The sequence below is a fragment of the Hypanus sabinus genome, unplaced genomic scaffold (assembly GCF_030144855.1).
Source record: "Hypanus sabinus isolate sHypSab1 unplaced genomic scaffold, sHypSab1.hap1 scaffold_117, whole genome shotgun sequence".
Lineage (NCBI taxonomy): Eukaryota > Metazoa > Chordata > Chondrichthyes > Myliobatiformes > Dasyatidae > Hypanus > Hypanus sabinus.
The window spans coordinates 887,438-909,595 of record NW_026779229.1 but is presented as its reverse complement, the minus strand read 5'-3'; the positions used below and the strand labels follow the sequence as shown (position 1 = coordinate 909,595).

The window sequence follows — 22,158 nt, the reverse complement described above, 5'->3', positions numbered from 1 at the left end:
GCATTATAGGAAAGATGTCAACAAAATAGAGAGAGTACAGAGGAGACTTACTAGAATGTTACCTGGGTTTCAGCACCCAACTTACAGAGAAAGGTTGAACAAGTTATGTCTTTATTCTTTGGAGCGTAGAAGGTTGAGGGGGTACTTGATAGAGGTATTTAAAATTATGAGGGGGATGGATAGAGTTGATGTGGATAGTCTATTTCCATTGAGAGTAGGGGAGATTCAAACATGAGTACATGAGTTGAGAGTTAAGGGGCAAAAGTTTAGGGGTAACATGAGGGGGATCTTTTTTACTCAGAGTGGTAGCTGTGTGGAACAACCTTCCAGTAGAAGCGGTAGAGGAAGGTTCGATTTTGTCATTTAAAAAATATGGATAGGTATATGGACAGGAAAGGAATGGAGGGTTATGTGCTGAGTGCAGGTAGGTGGGACTAGGTGAGAGTAAGTGCTCGGCACGGACTAGAAGGGCCAAGATGGCCTGATCCTGTGCTGTAATTGTTATATGGTTATAAAAATGAAGAAACTGTCTTAAGAGAAGTAATTTACTCCACAATCACAGCCGACTAGATGTCAACAAGGAATCATCAAACGCCAGGCTCAGAGTTGTTGAGCTCTTCCCAGAAACAGAAGGGATCTTGGTAGTTCACACAGAGTTATCAATAATACAGAATAAAAGACCAACAAGTTCAAGTTGATAAATGCTGAAAATTACAAGAGAAACCCGAAACAATCTAATACCTTTCGGGATCCTGCAGTAGTTCAACTCAATCTGGTTACTTGTACAAGCACAACCAAATGCTGGACAACATTCACAAAATTCTGTTTTAAACTACAGCTGATGAAGCTGGGTCCACTTTTAGAGTTAGAGTCCTACATATGATACTGTGACCGATCCATTATTACAGATAGGATAATCCATAATCATATGCAGAAACCAACAGAATCAACAAACTCATTCGTAAGGCCAGTGATGTTGTTGGGGTGGAACTGGACTCTCTGACGGTGGTGTCTGAAAAGGGGATTCTTTCCAAGTTGCATGCCATCATGGACAATAACTCCCATCCACTCCATAATGAACTGGTTAGGCACAGGAGTACATTCAGCCAGAGACTCATTCCACTGAGATGTAACACTGAGTGTCATAGGAAGTCATTCCTGCCTGTGGCCATCAAACTTTACAACTCCTCCCTCAGAGTGTCAGACACCCTGAGCCAATAGGCTGGTCCTGGACTTATTTCCACTTGGCATGATTAACTTATTATTATTTAATTATTTATGGTTTTATATTGCTATATTTCTGCACTATTCTTGGTTGGCAAGGCTGTAACAAAACCCAATTTCAGTCCGGATCAATAAAGTATGTCTGTCAGTAACCGTTCGGATATAATTTTATAGGATAAACAAGCAAAAATGTATTTAATAGATATAGCAATTCCAAGCATACATAGCTTACAGTAATCAATTTGTGAAAAACAGCAGAAATATGCTGAATTAAAAGGGGAGATTGAAAGACTATGGAACACGAACAGGGTATTCATTATCCCAATCGTAATATCGATAACGGTATCATCCCAAAGGTATCATCACAATAGTGTTAACCAATTAGGCCCATGTGGCAATACTTGTGTTAGTCTTGTTACGAACCCCGTAACTGGGTCACTTACCAGAAAAGATAGAGAGGTTCGTTGAAGTCTGATGGTACTATTTGTAACAGTATTTATTAGTAAAAATACACAAAAATAATATCAATGCAAACATACAGATAATATACGTCATCAGTACTAAATCTAAAAGTGGGGGTATAATAATAATCAATAAGAAATAGCTCTATCATTGTCTAGGGGATATTGTATTGTCCAATGGAAATATAAACGTCACTCAGTTCATTCAGGCTGCAGCCTTGGTTGGAGATGAGAGAGAGATTTTGAGAAACTTGCCAATATCTTTTATGATTTCGATCCATCGGGAGTCCCGTTGGTGTGGCCGTTCACTTGTGGCCTCTCCTTTAGCTAAAGCCGTTCTTCCGTGCCGAGGCCGCCAATCCCAGGCAAGGGAAAGGACGCACGCGATCCCCCCACTGGCTGTCGCTATTAAACGCAGTCACGAGATTTCTAGCATTTCTCCTGATGCGTCTAAAGGGATTGTGCCCCTGACCCTCTTTTATCCTTACTCACGGGGTCTCAGATGTCAATCAGGTTGGGATGATGCAATCCCTCAACCAGCCCACTCTGGTCGTCCCCTGAGGGCTTCAATGAATAGTACAGTACTCAATACACAATTCCGTCTCCAAGAGACCATAGCCGTTATCAGTGGCTTTGTTTTGCTGAGGCCAGGACACATTCCAAACCTTGAGGATTCTGCATGTCTCTCTCTCTCATTTCCTGGGTCCCAGACCCGAATCAATAGCGATCTTGCGATTCTCAAAAAGGAGGGGGCTACTTTGTACCCTTCGGCCCCTCAGAGTTGTGGCACATTCGTAACACCTCCTTCCTTCAAAGATTTTTACCATCGGTAAAAATGAATTAATACAGAATCTTACAGGATTTTAGCATCTAACACAATAGAAAAGAGTTTTTTTTTCACTACACAGTTATACATTCAAATTCAGCATCTAAACAGTTAGCGACTACATTGTCACTTCCTTTAATATCTTAACATCTTGTACCTTAATAAATTCTTGTAGCATCAGACTCCAATTTGATAACCACCTATTTTTATTCCTTTCCTTCAGCAAACAAAAACTAAAGAGTAGTGATCTTAGCTTACGAGTATACACAAAAGTTCATGCAAATACTAATCTTTATGTTACTTTCAAACATAACAGTCAATCTTCCATGGGGGTTGTCTTTATTATTCACATGCTTTGTCGACATCCCTTAAAACCGGATCCTGTAAGTTGAAATGGCATCCCGCCATCCTCGCCCCTTTTCCAGTTAACTCCCACGTGGTTAACTTGTATACTAGTGTGGAATGGGTTTTTGCATGCTCCTTTCATAGGAGTTATTTTATCAACAATGTGTTCCAAACTTTGACCATTTTCCGAATTTCCACATAATTCTTTAATTTTAAGCAAGTTGTTAGCATTATCTTCAGGACCCTTCTGCTTCTTCACAGCACTCTCTTGAATAACAATAGCGTGTGGGGCACCTTTACGTTCCAAATCAGCCTGTAATTGATTCGCAGGCACCGTGTTACCAAGCCATTGTCTCTGTAGCCTGGTTGCTGCTTCTGACATTAATCCAGACTTTAAATTTTTTCATTTCAATTTAGGAACTACACTTTTCCCTTTTCCTTCAATAATAAGATTCACAGCACCACCTTTTATCTCCTCACTAACTTTTAACACACCTTCGAACACAAACAACTGGGAATTCTTACTTCCCACTATTACCAAGGTTAACCCTTTCTTCACTGAACCAAGTCCATCTGACCCACAAGGACTGCATTCCATTTCAACTGAGACTTTTTCTGAGCTCCATTACTAGGTTCAGTACCACGTGCATCCACATCTTGAACACACTCAAACAGGACATCTGCCTCTTCCAGGCTTTTAATACCCGTACCCTTTTTAAACTCGAAATTCCCCTGATCCTCCCAGTTACTCTCTGGGCAACTCCCTTCCAGAGTAAATTCAACCCTGCGGGCTGAAACAACCTCATCTGCCAACCCAGCAGACTTCTTCAAGGTAATGGCATCCTTTTCATCTAGGACTGCCCTCATTTCATTATCAGGAACACCTTTAGAATTTTCAACTTCTAAACAGTTCTGCCAAACCAGACAGATCATCCATGTCCAACCCTGGACCTATTAACAGCCTTATCTGTTTCTCATCTTTACTTCGGGCCTCTATAAATTTCCTCCTGGCTAAGGGCAGGACTACCTCCTCTCCCTTACTCTCTTTCGCTTTCCTATTCTCTGTTTTACCACCCTCTTGGTACAGGGCCAGTAAAAGCATCTCGGCCAAATCGATACTGGCCTGATTTAAACTGGTCTCTTTCTCAGCTGCCTTTCTCGACATGCTGCAAGTGGTCGCGCATGCGGGATAGATCTTTGATTCTAGGGGCGGGTCCTCAACACTTACAGGCTGGCTCAGCAGCTCCATGGCCGACCAAACGTCACCACCAGCTAAATTGTTACCCAGAAGGATGTCTACATCAGTTCTTGGGAATTCTGATCACACCCCTATTTCAACTGGTCCAGATACCAGCCCACAATTTATAATGATCCTATGCAAGGGCACCGCTTCTGTCCCTTTTGCTATGCCTCTCAAAGCCATCTCTCAAGTCTTGCGACCAAAATCCAGTACCTTACTGCTAATCAATGACAGCTCAGCTCCCATGTCTCTCCAGATCCGCACTGGAACTGGTCTGTCTCTCTCTCGCACAGACACGGTTCCTTCTGAAATACATTTCTCAGACCCTTCTCGTACTCTGTCTACCTGGGGCTCTCTCGTCGATTTACTGATCACCACAACACATCCTGTAGGGACTGCTGCTTTCCATTTTCTGTCTCCTTCCTCTGAGCAAGGCACTTAGATGCCATATGACCCACCTTTCCACAATTAAAACAGGTCAAGCCAGGAACTCTCCTGCCGTCTTGCCTTTCCTCCTTCTTAATTTTACCACTAGCTCCCAGCGGGATTGCCTCAGCTAGCGTGCTTTCTCTACCATTCCCACGGTCTCTCTGGTAACTTTTATTCGAGGAAAACTTTGCCTTGTGGGTTCGGGCATATTCACCTGCGAACCTAGCAAATTCGGAGATGGACTTATTCGGCTTCTCATTCAAATACATCCGGATAACATTCGAAACACAAACTTTAAATTCCTCAATCAGAATTAACTCCCTGAGATGCCAAAAATCTTCTTCCACTATTTCTACTGCACACCAACGATCCAAGAGCACACTGTTCTCATAGGCAAACTCGGTATACGTCTGATTCCAACCTTTCTTTAAATTTCTGAACTTTTGTCTATACGCTTCACATACCAATTCATAGGTCCAAAGAATGGCCTCCTTTACTTTCTCATAATTCTCAGACTCCTCCTCCATGGACAACGCCGCATATGCCCGTTGTGCCTTCCCTTTTAACACACTTTGTAACAACGCCACCCACTGCTCTTTGGGCCACTCACTGCCACCTTTTCAAAATGCAAGAAATAACTATCAACATCAGTCTCCTCGAACGGAGGTGCTAACCTAAACTCCCGACTAACATTAAACCGCTCCTCTCAGTCTGACCCTTGAGCTCTTCGCTCTTGCCTTAACTTCTCCATGTCCAAGTCATGTTGCCTCTGTTTCTCCTTCTCCTCATACTCTCTCTCCTTCTCTTTCTCGGCCCTTTCCTTCTCTTTTTCAGCTGCTTCCAGCTGTTTTAACTTAATTTCATGTTCCAACCTTCATTTCTCCATCTCTAGCTGAGCCGTCCCACTGGCTGGTGCCTTTTCAGGGATATTTTCCAATACCTCAGCCGAAAACACATTCTTCACAATATAATACAGAGTTATGGCCCTCCGCACCTCCCGCTTTTTCATTGACAACCTCACCTCTGTGAGGTTTAGTCCTTTCGCAATATTTATCATCCGACTTTGTGGCTGCCTCTAGCGCCTCCAGAGTCAGGTTTTCTACAAGTTCATCCACGTCCATCTTTGCTGGTTTCCCGTCTGGTTTCCCGCACAACCAGACCCACGTTTGGACTTACAAGCCCGATTCACTGGCCTCCAATTTGTTATCAAATCCCAGACAAGCACCCACTTTGTTACGAATCCCGTAACTGGGTCACTTACCAGCAAAGATAGAGAGGTCCGTTGAAGTCTGATGGTACTATTTGTAACAGTATTTATTAGTAAAAATAATAAAAATAATATCAATGCAAACATACAGATAATATATGTCATCAATACTAAATCTAAAAGTGTGGGTATAATAATAATCAATAAGAAATAGCTCTATAGTTGTCTAGGGGATAATATATTGTCTGATGGAAATATAAAAGTCACTCAGTTCATTCAGGCTGCAGGCTTGGTTGGAGCTGAGAGAGAGATTTTGAGAAACTTGCCTATTCCTTTTATGATTTCGATCCATCGGGAGTCCCGTTGGTGTGGCCGTTCACTTGTGGCCTCTCCTTTAGCTAAAGCCGTTCTTCCGTGCCGAGGCCGCCAATCCCAGGCAAGGGAAAGGACGCACGCGATCCCCCCACTGGCTGTCGCTATTAAACGTAGTCACGAGATTTCTAGTGTTTCTCCTGATGCGTCTAAAGGGATTGTTCCCCAGACACGCTTTTATCCTCACTCACCGGGTCTCAGATGTCAATCAGGTTGGGATGATGCAATCCCCCAACCAACCCACTCTGGTCATCCCCTGAGGGCTTCAATGAATAGTACAGTACTCAATACACAATTCTGTCTCCAAGAGACAATGGCCGGTATCCGTGGCTTTGTCTCGCTGAGGCCAGGACACATTCCAAACCTTGAGGATTCTGCGTGTCTCTCTCTCTCATTTCCTGGGTCCCAGACCCGAATTAATAGCGATCTTGCGATTCTCAAAAAGGAGGGGGCTACTTTGTACCCTTCGGCCCCTCAGAGTTGTGGCACATTCGTAACAGTCTTCAAAAAACCACAATACCCTACACCACTGAAGTAGTCTGAAATTTCCTATCAATTGAGACATGAATGTGCTTGTTATGCCCATAAACTGTTACCAGTTTAGGCTCAGAAAAAAAATAATCATAATTTATTTATAAAGCACTTTTCGTCTGGAGGATGTCGTTCAAACCACATTACAATGGGATAAAGTGCGAACTATAAAATACAAGAAAATGTTGTCAGTCGTAATATACACCAGACTACTGCACAGTACTGTAGTTTCAGATGTTGAATTCTACAGTTTGTGAGCATAGATCGAAAACAAATCCCTGACCTCCCAATGATCCTTTGACCTTCTACCTTATTGTCTGCCTGCACTGCATTTTCTTGGCAGCTAAAACACTGTTTCCGTGAACTATTCTGCTCCGTTTGTCCTTGTACAACCTCATTGCATCTATGTGATGAAGTGATCTATATGGATAGCATGCAGAAAAGTTTTCTGTAGTTCATGTGAAAATAATTTATCAATTTATTGTTGTCAACAATACAGTGCCCCTTGGTTGTTTCTCAAGATAGTTTTACCGAGGGGTGATAGTGGAGAAAAGCGGCCACCACCTAGTAAATGCTCCCAGTGGTGTGCACCTCAAATAGCTTCTGACATTCAAGTCCAGCTCCTGGCCTTCACGTGTTGCTTAGCTATTAAGCATGGAGGAAGCGTTACATCTGACGGGAGAAGGGCAAAGGCTGGTTACTGGTGCCTTCCAGCCTGTCGCTTTGGGCAGATGGGGCTCATTAACCATGATTGGTTGCTCATCCAGTGGAAGGAAAACTCTGATCTCAAACCTCCTCTGCCTTGTGTTACGTACCCCGTGACGAGTTAAAAAGAACCAGCAGAAATGGACACACCTGGAGTCTGAGTCTTTCGCTATAAACTCTATTATATTAGTAACTAAGTGAATGAAGTAAAATGAAACGAGATAAAGTAAACAGGTTAGCAGAGTTTATGCATATATATTGGTGAGTAAATAAGCTTCCCCAGCTCAGGTGATTGGGTGATACAGTCTCACGGTGGGATGGTAAGTGATCAGTTCAGTTCTGGAATTTGGTTTGAGTAGAGTTGGAGAGAGAGAGTTAGAGTGTTGGTTTGTCTTCCAATGCCGATGCCGATCCTCCACGTCATCCTCCTTACTTCCGAAACTTATTTAAAAGTCACCAACTTGTGACCACAGAAAAGGGGATGCCGTCTTCTATGGTGGAGTTATCAACCCCAGGCCAGGGTTAAACACACCAATAGCTCTCCTCCGGTCACCTCTTTGTCCACACTGTGAGGAATAATCCCACCCTTGTTGTGGGTTCACAATGCTCACGAGTGTTCTCCTTGCCTCTGGCGTTGTGTGTCTCCTGTGGTGTGTCTGATTAAAACGTCAACTGACTTTGCATATATCTCCAAGTGCGGAACACCAGCTGTCCATCATATACCTGCGCCTTTCAGTTTCCAAGGCAACTCACAGACTTCCTGTTGCTCTCTATCCCTGAAGTAGCACACAAGCTGTTCGCTCCCTCTCTCTCTTGTTAAAGGAACAGTCCACTTTAGAATAGTCCTTCAGTTCTCTTCACACTTGCAACTGTAGCCCTCATGAGGAAGACATTGGGAGTAAACCCAGTGGGAAAACTCTGGAGCTGGAGTCCTTAAGACAGTGTTCTTTCTTTCTAAATCTTTTTATTAATATTAGTAATATGGACAGAATACAGATGATATATTGATAAAGAAATTACCAACATACACATTCCATTACATATGAAAAAAAAATACATAATAGTTACAATATAAATGAGTTTACCAAGACATAAGCCATAAGATATATGTATGGACATAGTAAATCTAAATATTTCATAATGTATAATATAAAAAAAACAGAAAAAAGAAAGAAAAAAAAACAAACAAAAAAATTTATATAATGCAGAACTAGCTAATCTAATCTAATAACTATAACTAATAAGTAATATAAAAGAAAAAAAAACAAAAAAGAAGGGAAAAAAACGGGCTGTTTATAATATCTCACAAAAATAAGTATTCATCAATGCCGTCACTTCCGGTCCTCTCAAAATACATAAGCTGAAAACTGGGAAATCAAATGAACTTGGCACAGGGTCATATTACATCATATGAAAATGTTGAATAAATGGTCTCCATAACTTTTCAAATTTAATAGAAGTCTCAAAAGTACCACTTCTAATTTTTTCTAAATTTAAACATAACATAGTTTGAGAGAACCAATTAAATACAGTGGGAGGATCAATTTCTTTCCAATTCAACAATATAGATCTTCTAGCCATCAGAGTTAGCAATGTAATCATTCGACGGGCTGAAGAAGATAAAAGCAGTGAATCTAACATTGGTAAACCAAAAATTGCGGTAATAGGATGAGGTTGTAAATCAATATTCAAAACCGCAGAAATAATATCAAAAATATCTTTCCAATATTTCTCCAAAAATGAACACGACCAAAACATGTGAGTTAAAGATGCAATTTCAGAATGACATCTATCACAAATAGGACTTATATGAGAGTAAAAATGAGCTAATTTATCCTTGGACATATGGGCCCTATGTACAACCTTAAATTGTATTAGTGAATGTTTGGCACATAACGATGATGTATTAACTAATCGAAGAATTCTATCCCAATTCTCAATAGAAATACTAAAACTAAGCTCTCTTTCCCAATCCTGTTTAGTCTTATAAAGAGGCTCTGAACGTATCTTCATAATTATATTATAAAGTTTTGAAATAAGCCCTTTTTGAAAAGGGTCTAATTCAAATAAACTCTCCAAAGTATCTGAAGGCACAAAATTTGGAAACGTAGAGAGTACAGAACTTAAAAAATGTCTAATCTGTAAATATCTAAAAAAATGAAATCTCGGCAAGTTATATTTGTTGGATAATTGTTCAAAAGACATGAAACAATTATCTAAAAATAAATCAGAAAATCTTAGTAATCCCTTAGTTTTCCAAGCTGAATAAGCTTGATCTATAGTGGAAGGGTGAAAAAAACAATTAGATACAATAGGACTATTTAAAACGAATTGAGTCAACCCAAAAAATCTCCGAAATTGAAACCATATACGCAATGTATGTTTAACTATCGGGTTGTCAATTCGTTTCGGCAATTTAGAAAGAGCAAAAGGGAGAGAAGTCCCTAAAATAGAACCCAAAGCATAAGCTGATACCGATTTAGTTTTTAAACTCACCCAACAAGGGCCAAAAGATCCACCCCCATCTTTCAACCAACATAACAAATATCGAATATTAACTGCCCAATAGTAAAATCTGAAATTAGGTAATGCTAACCCGCCTTCCTTTTTTGTCTTCTGTAAATATGTTTTACCTAACCTGGGATTTTTATACTGCCATATATATGAAGAAATTTTAGAGTCAACATTAGTAAAAAAAGATTTCGGGATAAAAATTGGTATCGCTTGAAAAATATATAAAAACTTAGGTAAAATAACCATCTTAATAGCATTAATCCTACCTATTAGGGATAGAGACAAAGGTGACCACTTAGTAAACAAACCTTTAATCTGATCAATTAAGGGTAAAAAATTAAATCTAAACAAATCTTTATGGTTTTTTGTGATTTTGATCCCTAAATAAGTAAAAGAGTCATTAAAGGGTAAATTTCCATAAATTGGGACCCGTTTATTCAATGGAAACAATTCACTTTTATTAAGATTTAACTTATACCCAGAAAACTCACTAAATTGAGCCAATAATGATAAAACTGCTGGAATGGATTTCTCCGGGTTAGAAATGAATAATAATAAATCATCTGCATACAAAGATAACTTATGAATATCTGTCCCATGATTAATACCCAAAATATCCTGTGATTGTCTGATGGCAATTGCCAAAGGTTCTAAGGCAATGTTAAATAGTAATGGACTAAGAGGACATCCCTGTCTAGTGCCCCGAAATAGGCGAAAAAAGGGAGATCTTTGATTATTGGTAACCACTGAGGCTACTGGAGTATGATAAATCAATTTAATCCATGATATAAATATCGGACTAAAATTAAACTTCTCCAACACATTAAATAAGTAAGGCCATTCAACTCTGTCAAATGCTTTCTCCGCATCTAATGAAATCACGCATTCTGAAGTATCATGTGAGGGAGTATAAACAATATTCAACAATCTCCTAATGTTAAAAAAAGAATAACGATTTTTAATAAAGCCAGTTTGATCATCTGAAATAATTTTGGGTAATACGTTCTCCAATCTGGATGCCAGTAACTTAGAAAAAATCTTGGAGTCTACATTCAATAAATATATAGGTCTATAAGAAGCACAATTAGTAGGGTCTTTATCTTTCTTCAATATTAGAGAAATGGAAGCTCTATAAAAAGATTGTGGCAAATTCCCTAATCTAATGGCCTCCTCAAAAACCTTACCTAACCAAGGGGAAAGAGTAGCGGAAAAAAATTTTAAAAATTCAACTGTATAACCATCTGGACCCGGTGCTTTCCCAGAATTCATTGAGGAAATAGCCCCCTTAATTTCTACATCCGTAATAGGAGTATCCACTATCAAAAGATCATCAGATGATAACCTTGGAAAATTTAATTTTCCAAGAAAATCAGACATGGTATTATAATCTTGAGGAAATTCAGATTGATACAGGGAGGTATAGAAATCTTGAAATGCATTATTTATCTCATCATGATTAACTGTCAGATTCCCATTCTGCTGACCAATCTTAGTGATTTGACGTTTAACCAGAGCATTCTTCAATTGACTAGCTAACAGTTTACCAGATTTATCACTATGTATATAAAAATCAGATTAAGTTTTCATTAATTGATTTTCAATCGAGGATGTAAGTAATAAACTATGTTCCATTTGAAGTTCAACCCTTTGTTTGTAAAGCTCCTTACTAGGAGCAATCGAATATTTCTTATCAATCTCTTTAATTTTATCAACCAATAAAAGAGTTTCCATATTGATACGTTTCCTCAAACCAGCAGAATAAGAAATAATCTGTCCACGTATATAAGCTTTAAAAGTGTCCCAAAGTGTTCCGCAGGAAATATCATCTGTAGAATTAGTTGAGAAGAAGAAGTCGATCTGCTCCTCCATAAATTTTATAAAGTCAGAGTCTTGCAACAAGGTAGAGTCAAATCGCCATTGTCTAGCATTAGAAGCTGTATCCGTAAATTTCATAGAAAGTAATAACAGAGCATGATCAGAGATAGCTATAATATCATAGTTACAACCGATTACCAATGGGATAAAACAAGAGTCTACAAAAAAATAATCAATTCTTGAATAAGAGTGATAAACATGTGAGAAAAAAGAAAACTCTTTGTCTTTAGGATACCGGAATCTCCAAATATCAAAAACTCCATTGTCAGTCAAAAAAGAGTTAATACAAGTGGCCGACTTATTAGGTAAAGTCTGAATAGATAAAGATTTATCCATCAGAGGATTTAAACAACAATTAAAGTCACCACCCATTATTAACTTATATTCATTTAGATTGGGTAAAGAAGTAAATAAAGACTTAAAAAAGTCAGGACAATCCACATTTGGAGCATGAACATTAACCAAAGCAACCTTTTTATTACAAAGTAAACCCGTAATTAACAAAAATCTGCCATTCGGATCCGAAAAAATATCATGTTGAACAAATGAAATAGAGGAGTCAATAAAAATTGAAACTCCTTTTACTTTAGCATTCGAATTTGCGTGATACTGTTGACCCCGCCAAAATCTAAAAAAACGAAATTTGTCCTCCCTCCTCACATGAGTTTCTTGTACAAAAATGATATGAGCATTAAGTCTTTGGAATACTTTGAAAATCTTCTTTCGTTTAATTGGATGAGTTAAACCATTAGTATTCCAAGACACAAAATTAATGGTCTGAGCCATAATTCTAAAATCAACCCTTTGGTATAGAAAGGGTTAACCAACTTATAAACTCATGCACCCGGAAGAGGAACAAAAGTAGTGAGAAAATCCGGAAGTGACGACAACACAGACATATTTGAAGTTCAAAAACAGCCCGAATAAAAAAACTAACACAAACTGGTACAAAAAAAATAGAATTAGCAAACAGACCATCCCCCCACCCCCCGAGAAAAAGAGAAAAAGCCAAAATATGACTTAAAAATAGAAAAAGTAAGACTAATCCTACCCCCATGTCAGCTGAAGAACACTCCATATAAAAAGGATATATATAAAAGAATCACCCCAACTTTAAAAATAAAATCGCTATAATAAAAACCATATTTCTAAGTATAGTTAGTTGTAAAAAGAATAAAAATATAATCACTAAAAAACAATTATAACTCGGGCTCTGGCCCAGACAAAACAAAAAATATTTAAGCTAAGATAAGCGATGCATTGTACGGAAGAAACGCGAAAAATATAAACATAATGCCATCTTAAGCAAAACCAAAAATCTTTTCCAAAAAACCACCATCTTAATCAAGGAAAAATTTACCTTCAAAGAATTAAAAATATACCTTCGAAGGAACAAAGTTAATAGACAAGTATGTAGTTAAATAATTAAAGTGTATAAGGCAAAACAATTAACATGACACAAACACACTTTAACTTGAGTATAAAGTGTTGGATGAACCTACAACAATAACCAGATTTTAATTCTGGTTTAAGAGATCGAGAACCATCTTACACGATCAGAATCATTCATTTATTAAAGACTAGTGTCTCGCAGTAGGGAAGTTCTCCTCCAGATATTTTCTCGCTTCTGAAGTTGAAAGGAAAACTTGTCGTGGAGCATTCGACGGAGAAATTCGAAGCTTTGCAGGGTATAGAAGCGCAGGTTTCAGATTTTTCTCATAACATTCAGCCATCAATGGTTTAAAAAGAAGCCTTCTTTTTAAAAGATCTGAACTAAAATCTTCGATCAGGCGAAAGCAAAAATCTTTGATTTTAATCATTCCTACCCGACGCGCTGCTCTTATAACTTGTTCTTTGTCATGTACATAATGGAACCGGACAATTACCACCGAAGGTTTGTCTGTAACACTCGGTGATCGACGCCGAATTCTATGTGCCCGATCCAATAAAGGGGGGTTATTCGGGAAAATCGTCGGAAAGGCTTCTTTTAAAAGTTGAGCAAAATATTTCGAAGGGTCATCTTTTTCTATGCCATCTGGAAGACCAAGTATACGTAAGTTCTGTCTTCTGGACCGATTCTCAAAATCGTCACTCTTAGCTTTAAGGGCTTCCATCAGCTTAATGGTCGAAATTAAATCCTGTTGCAGTTTTCCAATAGTCAAATCTCGCTTCCGAGCTTCTTCTTGCAGAGACGCAATAAGAGCTTGTTGCTGTTTAATTACTAAATCCGTCTTAACCATGTACTCTTGAAAAGCCTTTATATCTTCTTTAAAAAATTGTTTTAGTTCAGCAAATTTTTTTCCAAAACCTCCATAAACAATTCAAAAGTTAATTGTGTTTGTTGTGTCGGAGCCTGCTTTTTTCCGTTACCGTTCGGATTACGTCCGGGATCCCGTCCCTTAGACCTGAGAGACATTTCTGTTTGCATATCTTCAAAAGTTCACTACAAACTCTTGGCAGTAAATCTAAAAAAAAGAATAAAGAAACTTTCGATATAGGTAAAAATAAGCTGAATCAGGGTGATCAAAGGTTAAAAAAAGTAAAGGTTATGGAGCGAATCCAAAACGGTACTCACTCCATGAGCGTCTCCAGCTGACTCCCCTTAAGGCAGTGTTAAATGGTGTTCAACCCAGACTGGCATCTCCCGCGACACCTGTGATGCCAAGGTGTATCAGTCTCTACAGTTTTTTTGTGTTCATCAATTGTACAGAGAGGGGAGTTTGTTACATCAGCACTAGCTTCCTCTCCACATCGTAGTGACTTGGCTTGCAGGGGCAGGGCATCCATGGTCGACTCTGACAGATGGAGGCCTCATAAGACAGAGCCCCACACCCCCACAACAACGCTGATGAGTAGCCATTGCCAAGACTTCACCACCCTCTCCCACAGACACGATGTACATCACTGAAACAGACGCTTGTGGTTTCTTCCATTAACAGAGATTTCATTTTTCCACCAATCCTCCATTACCCATTTTCTTCCTTGTCATTCTCTGTGATTCTCCCCCAGATGCGTGCCCGACTTAAGCATTTCTGCTCCTGTTTTGATGCAAGAGCCGTGGACGGCTGTGACTCCCCAGTGTGCAGCTTTGCGAAAATGCACAGTGTCCTGCTCTCCACAGGCCCACATCAGATCAACATGAACATCATCTGTTCATGATGCAAACAACGCTTTAAATATAGTGAAATGTTGTTGTAATAGAGTGCAGTCAGGATGCAATAAAATATCAGGGAATGCTCACCTGCACAAGCATGAGTACCAGAATATTAGGACTGGATATTCTTTGTTTTTCTTTGTTTTTTGATATTCTTTCTCTCAGTTCTGATGTCTGTGAACAGAGTTTTGCTTTCTGTAATATTCATGGCAACATTGAATTAATTCATGTAATCTCAAACACTGAATGTTGAATTGAAGTTATAATATTCTTTGTCAGTTGAGCTATTTAACATTTTTACTATGTTCTCTTCACATGGAAGATGTTCAACAGAAACACAAGGAGACCCTGCGGACACAAAGTGAAACACTGAGAGTGAACACGATCCTGATGAGGGAGAAGGTGAAGGTTTTCCAGCTGGTTGATCGATATGCTGAGCTCACGGTCATTTCTACTGTTCGAGATCGGAGACTGGTGGAACATGAGCTGCTGGCAAGAGGCAGAGACCACGAAGAGTGGAGACAGAAACTTCTCCAAGGAGAGCTGGAAAAAATCCAGACTGATCAGCTGTTCCAGAGCAGCTTTTCCCAGAGTAACAATAAATCTAGGAGTTCAGCAGCAGTGGCCGGAGTCCCAGGAATAGGGAAAACCACAATGGTACAAAAGATTCTTTATGACTGGGCCATGGGGAAAATATACCAACAGTTCCACTTTGTCTTCAGTTTCAAATTCCGTGATTTAAACTCTATTAACTGCAGAATAAACTTGAGGGAACTGGTTTTGGATCAGTATCCTTACTTTGGGAATATCCTGAGAGAGGTCTGGAAGAACCCAGAGGGATTGCTGTTTATATTTGATGGTTTGGATGAATTCAAACACAAAATTGATTTTGCGGACTGTCGGAGAGCTACAGAACCCAAGCACCAGTGCCCAGATCCCGAGTGGTGGTGTGAAGTGTCGGACATTGTGTACAGTTTAATCCAGGGCAAGCTGCTCCCAGGGTGTTCAGTGCTGGTGACCACCCGTCCCACTGCATTACATTTATTGGAAAAGGCAGAGATCAGTGTCTGGGCTGAAATCCTGGGATTTGTTGGTGAAGAACGGAAGGAATATTTCATCAGACATTTTGAAGATCAGACGGTGGCAGAAGCTGTTTTCAAACACGTAAAGGAGAACGAGATCCTGTACACCATGAGCTACAACCCCTCCTACTGCTGGATCCTCGCTCTGGCACTGGTCCCTTTCTTCACACAAACAGTCAGGGACCCACAGCGAGTTCCCAAGACCATCACCCAACTGTACTCCTACTATATTTACAATATCCTGAAAAACCACGGCCGTGAGATTGAGAACCCCCGAGATGTGTTACTCAGGGTTGGTCAGATGGCCTTCAGAGGAGTGTGCGAGAGGAAGATTGTGTTTACAGATGGAGATTTGATCAATCTGCAGCCTTCCCAGTTCCTGTCCGGGTTCCTGATGGAGCTTTGGGAGAGAGAGGATTCCGCCCGGAGCGTGGTGTACACATTCCCACACCTCACCATCCAAGAGTTTGTAGCTGCAGTCGCACAATTCCTGAATCCACATTCCAGGGATATCCTGAAATTCCTCACTGAAGTCCACAGCACGACAGATGGGCGATTTGAGGTATTTCTCCGTTTTGTTGCTGGTCTCTCCAACCCAATGACAGCTCGGGGCCTGGAGGAGTTTCTGGGTCCATTTCCTCATCAAACAACCTGCCGGGTGATTGACTGGGTGAAGGAGGAGTTTAAACGCCAGAGTAGAAACACGTGGAGTGAAGCTGGTAAAAAGAGCCTCCTGAACACATTGCACTACCTGTTTGAGTCTCAGAATCGTGGACTGGCTCAGGCTGCACTGGGATCTGTGGAAACACTTTCATTCAGTGAAATGACACTGACCCCAATTGACTGCGCGGTCCTGTCTCATGTCATCGGACTCTGTGATACAATAAAACACCTCGAGCTGTGGGACTGCCACATTCAGTGTGAAGGAATCCAGCGGCTTGGACCCGGGTTGCACAAGTGCCAGGAGTTGAGGTAACTTTATTTATCTCTCTGAACTGTGAAACTGTCTCATTGTGTTGTTTCAATGTAAAGGAATTTTAGTAAATTTGTAGTAAATCAGATTGTGAAGAATTGTGACAAATGCCCACGGGGTCAGTCAGTAATTCCCCAAGGACGGGAGGGTTTTGTGGTTCTTTGTGAAGGGATGTTGGAGACTTCATCAGATCAGTGAACAACGGCCATTGGTTTAATGGTAGTAAATCCCAGGAATGGCCTTGTTTCTCACTGCCTGTGACACGTCCATTGACAATGTTCCTTCTCACTGTTACTGACACTCAGACAGACACTGATTGCAGCAGGTGGGTCAGAGATTCACACCCCATTCCCGGTGAGGGACAAGAGACCGTCAGCAGACTGTCCCAGTGAGAAGGAGAGAAATACCATTGTGAGATTGTCCTCCCACTGCCATTCCCCGTGTGTGACTTTGCTCACTTCCAGATACGCAAAGAGCGAGGGTGCATCTCCTCTGGGGCTCTGTTCAGACCCAACACACATGTACAAAAAATTTCTGAATCCTCTCGTCTTGTAGGATTATCGTTTACCCTTGGAATCCTCCTGTGGGACCTCTCATCCCAATCCCCCTTCCTCTTGTGGGATCTCTCCTTAACATCCCTCTTCCTTCTGTGAGATCTCTCTTCCCCATCTCCCTTTCACCTATGAGATCGCTCTTCCCCATCCCCCTTCCTTCTGTGGATTTCCCTCCCCTATCCCTTCCTGCTGTTAGAACTCTCTTCCCCATACCCTTTCCTCCTGTGGGATCTCTATCCCCCATCGGCTTCTTCCTGTCGGATCTCTCTTTGGCATGTCCCATTGTCCTGTGGAATTTCTCTTCGCCAACCCCCTTCCTCCTGTGAAATTTCTCTTCCCAATCCCACATCGTCCTGTGGGAACTCTCTTCTATAGCCCTCCTCCTCCTGGCCGATCTCTCAACCCCTTCCCACTCCATGTTTAATATCTCTCTATATCCCCCTTCCTCCTGTGGGATCTCTCTTCCCCATCCCCCTTCCTCCTGTGGGAACTCTCTTCCCCATCACCCTTCCTCCTGTGGGAACTCTCTTCCCCATCCCCCTTCCTCCTCTGGGATCTCTCTTCCACATCCCCTTCCTCCTTAGGGATCTCACCTCCTCATCCCCTTCCTCATTTTGGATCTCTCTTCCCCATCCCCATTCCCCCTTTCGCCTTTGGGAACTCTCCTGCCCATAGAATCATAGAACACTACAGCACAGAAAACAAGCCATTCAGTCCTTCTAGTCTGTACCAAAACCTTACTCCGCTAGTCCCATTAACCTGCACCCAGTCCATAACTCTCCAGACCTCTCCCATCCATGTATCTATCCAATTTATTCTTAAAGCTTAAGAGTGAGTCCACATTTTCCACATCAGATGGCAGCTCGTTCCACACTCTCACCACCGTCTGAGTGAAGAAGTTCCTCCTAATGCTCCCCCTAAACCTTTCCCCTTTCACGCTGAAGCCATGTCTTCTGATATTTATCTCTCCTAATCTATGTGGAAAGAGCCTATTCGCATTTACCCTGTCTATACCCTCATAATTTTGTAAACCTCTTTGAAATCTCCCCGCATTCTTCTATGCTCGAAGGAATAAAGTCCTAACCTGTTCAATCCTTCCTTGTAACTCAACTCCTGAAGACCTGGCAACATTCTAGTAAATCTTCTCTGCACTTTTTCAAACTTACTGATATCCTTCCTATAGATGGGTTATCAGAATTGCACACAATAATCCAAATGTGGCCTCATCAATGTCTTATACAACCTCACCATCGTATTCCAGCTCCTAAACTCAACTTTAATTTATGAATGCCAGGATGCCAAAAGCCTTCTTTACAAGCCTGTCTACCTGTGACGCCACTTTCAGGGACTTGTGTATCTGAACCCCCAGATCCCTCTGTTCCTCCGCACTCTTCAGTGCCCTACAGTTTATCGTATATGTCGTACCTTGATTTGTCCTTCCAAAATGGAACACCTCACACTTGTCTGCATTAAATTCCATCTGCCATTTTCTGGCCCATTCTTCCAGTTGGTCCAGATCCCTCTGCAAGCTTTGAAAGCCTTCTTCGCTGTCCACGACACAACAATCTTAGTGTCCTCCACAAACCTGCTGATCCAATTTATCACATTATCATTGAGATCATTGATATAGTCAACAAACAGCAATGGTCCCAGCACAGATCCCTGAGACACACCACTAGTTACAGGCCTCCAGTCTGAGAAGCAAACATCCACTAACAATCTCTGTCTTCTCCCACCCAGCCAATTCGAATCCAGTTTACAACCTCTCCATGGATACCTAGTGTCTGAACCTTTAAAATGAACCTCATATGTGGGACCTTGTTAAAGGCCTTACTAAAGTTCATGTAGACAACATCCGCAGCCACAGCTTCATATGCATTCTTGGTAACCTCCTCGAAAAACACTACAGGATTCATTAAACACGATCTACCATGCACAAAGCCATGCTGACTATCTTTAATCAGCCCTTGGCTGTCCTAATCCTTGTATATCCGATCTCTCAGAAAACCTTCCAATAATTTACCTACTACTGATGTCAGGCTCACTGGCCTTTTGGAGCCTTTTTCAAACAACGGAACAACATGAGCTACCCTCCAATCCTCCGGCACTGCACCCGTGGCTGAGGACATTTTAAATATTTCTGCCAGGGCCCCTGCAATTTCTACACTAGTCTCTCTCAGGGTCCAAGGACATATCATGTCAGGTCCGGAGATTTATCTACCTTTATTCACTGTAAGGCAGCAAGCAGCTCCTCCTCTTTAATCTCTATAGGTTCCATGACACTACTGTTTGTTTGCCTTAATTCCATATCCGCTATGCCAGTTACCTGATTAAACACTGACGCAAAAAAACTGTTTAAGAGCTCCCCCATCTTGTGAGGCTCCACACATAGACAACCACTCTGATCTACTAGGGGACCAATTTTGTCCTTTACTATCCTTTTACTCTTAATATACTTGTAGAAACCCTTTTGGTTTACCTTCACATGATCTGCCAACACAACCTCATGTCTCCTTTTTGCCTTCCTGATTTCCTTCTTTAGTATTCCCTTAAATTTTCTATACTCTTCAAGTACTTCATTTGTTCCTTGTTGCCGATACCTGTTAAATGCCTATTTAACCAGATCATCAATATCCCTTGAAAACCAAGATCCCCTATGCCTGCTAACTTTGTCTTTAATCCTGGCAGGAACATGCAAACTCTGCACTCTCAAAATTTCACCCTTGAAGGCGTTCCTCTTACAGAACACATCCTTGCCAGAAAACAACTTATCCCAATCCACTCTTCCCGGATCCTCTCTCATTTCCACAAAATTGGCCCTTCTTCAATTCAGAACCTTAACTGGTGGACCAGTCCTATCCTTATAAATAATTATCTTGAAACTAATGACATGATGGTCACTGGACCCAAAATGTTTGCTTACACGTACTTCTGTCACCTGACCTGTCTGGTTCCCTAATAGGAGATCAGGTGCTGCACCCTCTCTCGTTGGTAACTCAAATATATTGACTTAGAAAACTTTCCTGAATACATTTGACAAACTCAAAAACAACATAACCCTTTCTTGGAGTGGGAGTCCCAGTCAATATCTGGAAAGTTAAAATCCCCTACGATTACAATTTTCAGTTTCTTACATCGGTCTGCTACCTCTCTACAGATTTGCTCCTCCAATTCTCTCTGCCTATTGGGCAGTCTATAATACAACCCTATTAGTGTGGTCACACCTTTCCCGTTCCTCAACTCCACCCACATGGCCTCGTAGATGAACCCTCCGTGCTGCCCCGTCTACGCACAACTGTGATATTCTCCCTGACTGGTAATGCCACTCCTCCCCCTTTCATCCGTCCCCCCATCACATCTGAAACAACAGAACCTCAGAACATGAAGCTGCCAGTCCTGCCTCTACTGCAACCAAGTCTTACTAATAGCAATAATGTTGAAATTATCATGTGCCAATCCACATCCTAAACTCATCTGTCTTACCTACAATACTCCTTGCATTGAAATAGATACACCTGAGAACATTTCTATCATGTACAAACCATTGATTTCTGTCATTACATGCAGTCCTCGCATGACCGTTATCAACCTCCACTTCACAGTCTGCTCTAACACTCTGGTTCCCCTCCCCCTGCAATCTAGTTTAAAACCCCCGGAGCAGAACATGCTAACCTACCGGTAAGGATGTTAGTCCCCGTCCAGTTCAGGTGCAAACTGTCCAATTCGAACTGGTCCCACCTCCCCTGGAAGAAAGTCCAATTGTCCAGAAACATGAACCCCTCCCTCATGAACCATCCCCTCAGTCACGTATTTAGCTGCATTATCTTCCAGTTTCTAGCCTCACTAGCATGTGGCACGGGTAGCAATCCATCTGTGAGATCTTGCTTTCCCATCCCCCTTTATTCCTCTGGGCTCTCTGTTCCCACTGGCCCTTCTTTCCAAATGCTGTATCTCTCTTCAGCATCCACCTTCCTCCTGTGGGATCTCTCATCCCCATCCCCCTTCCTGCTGTGGGATCTCTGTTCTCCATACCCCTTCCTCCTGTGGGCTCTCTGTTCCCTATACCCCTTCCTTCCGTGGGATCTTTCTTCCCAATCCCACTTCCACTGGTGGGATCACTCTTCCCCATCGATATTCCTCCTGTGGGATCTCTTTTCCCTTTCCCCCTACCTCTTGTGGGCTCTCTCTTCCCCATCCCTCTTCCTCCTGTGGGCCATCATAATGCCCCCTTTTCCTGTGGGATCTGTCTTTTCCCTCCATATTCATCCTGATGTACCTCTCTTACTTAGCCCACATCCTCCTGTCCAATCTCTCTTCCTCATTCTCCTTCCAACTGTGGGATATCTCCTCCCCACCCTCTTTCTTCCTAGGCATATATCTTCCCCAACCCCTTACTTCTGTGGGATCTCTATTCCCCATCCCATTCCTCCTGTGAGCTCTCTCCTCCCCATCAACTTCCTGCTGTTGGATCACTCTTCCTCATCCCCCTTCCTCATGTGGGATATCTCTTTCCCATCCACCTTCTTCCTCTGGGATCGCTCATGCATCCGACCTCCTCCTATGGGCGCTGTATTCCCCATCACCCTTCCTCCTGTGGGTCTTCTTTTCACATGCCCCTCTTACTGTGTGTCTCTCTTTCCCATCCCCATTACTCATGAGGTATCTG

The 22,158-nt window shown here is 41.5% G+C and overlaps 1 protein-coding gene across 1 annotated transcript in view; it reads left to right on the top strand.

The window, feature by feature from the left end:
* LOC132386454 (NACHT, LRR and PYD domains-containing protein 3-like) overlaps positions 1–22,158 on the top strand; it is a 43,342-nt gene that overhangs the window by 11,389 nt on the left and 9,795 nt on the right. Inside the window, exon 5 of the mRNA XM_059958744.1 lies at positions 15,195–16,937. Within this exon, the coding sequence (XP_059814727.1) occupies positions 15,195–16,937 (1,743 nt within the window). The remainder of the gene's footprint in view (positions 1–15,194; positions 16,938–22,158) is intronic.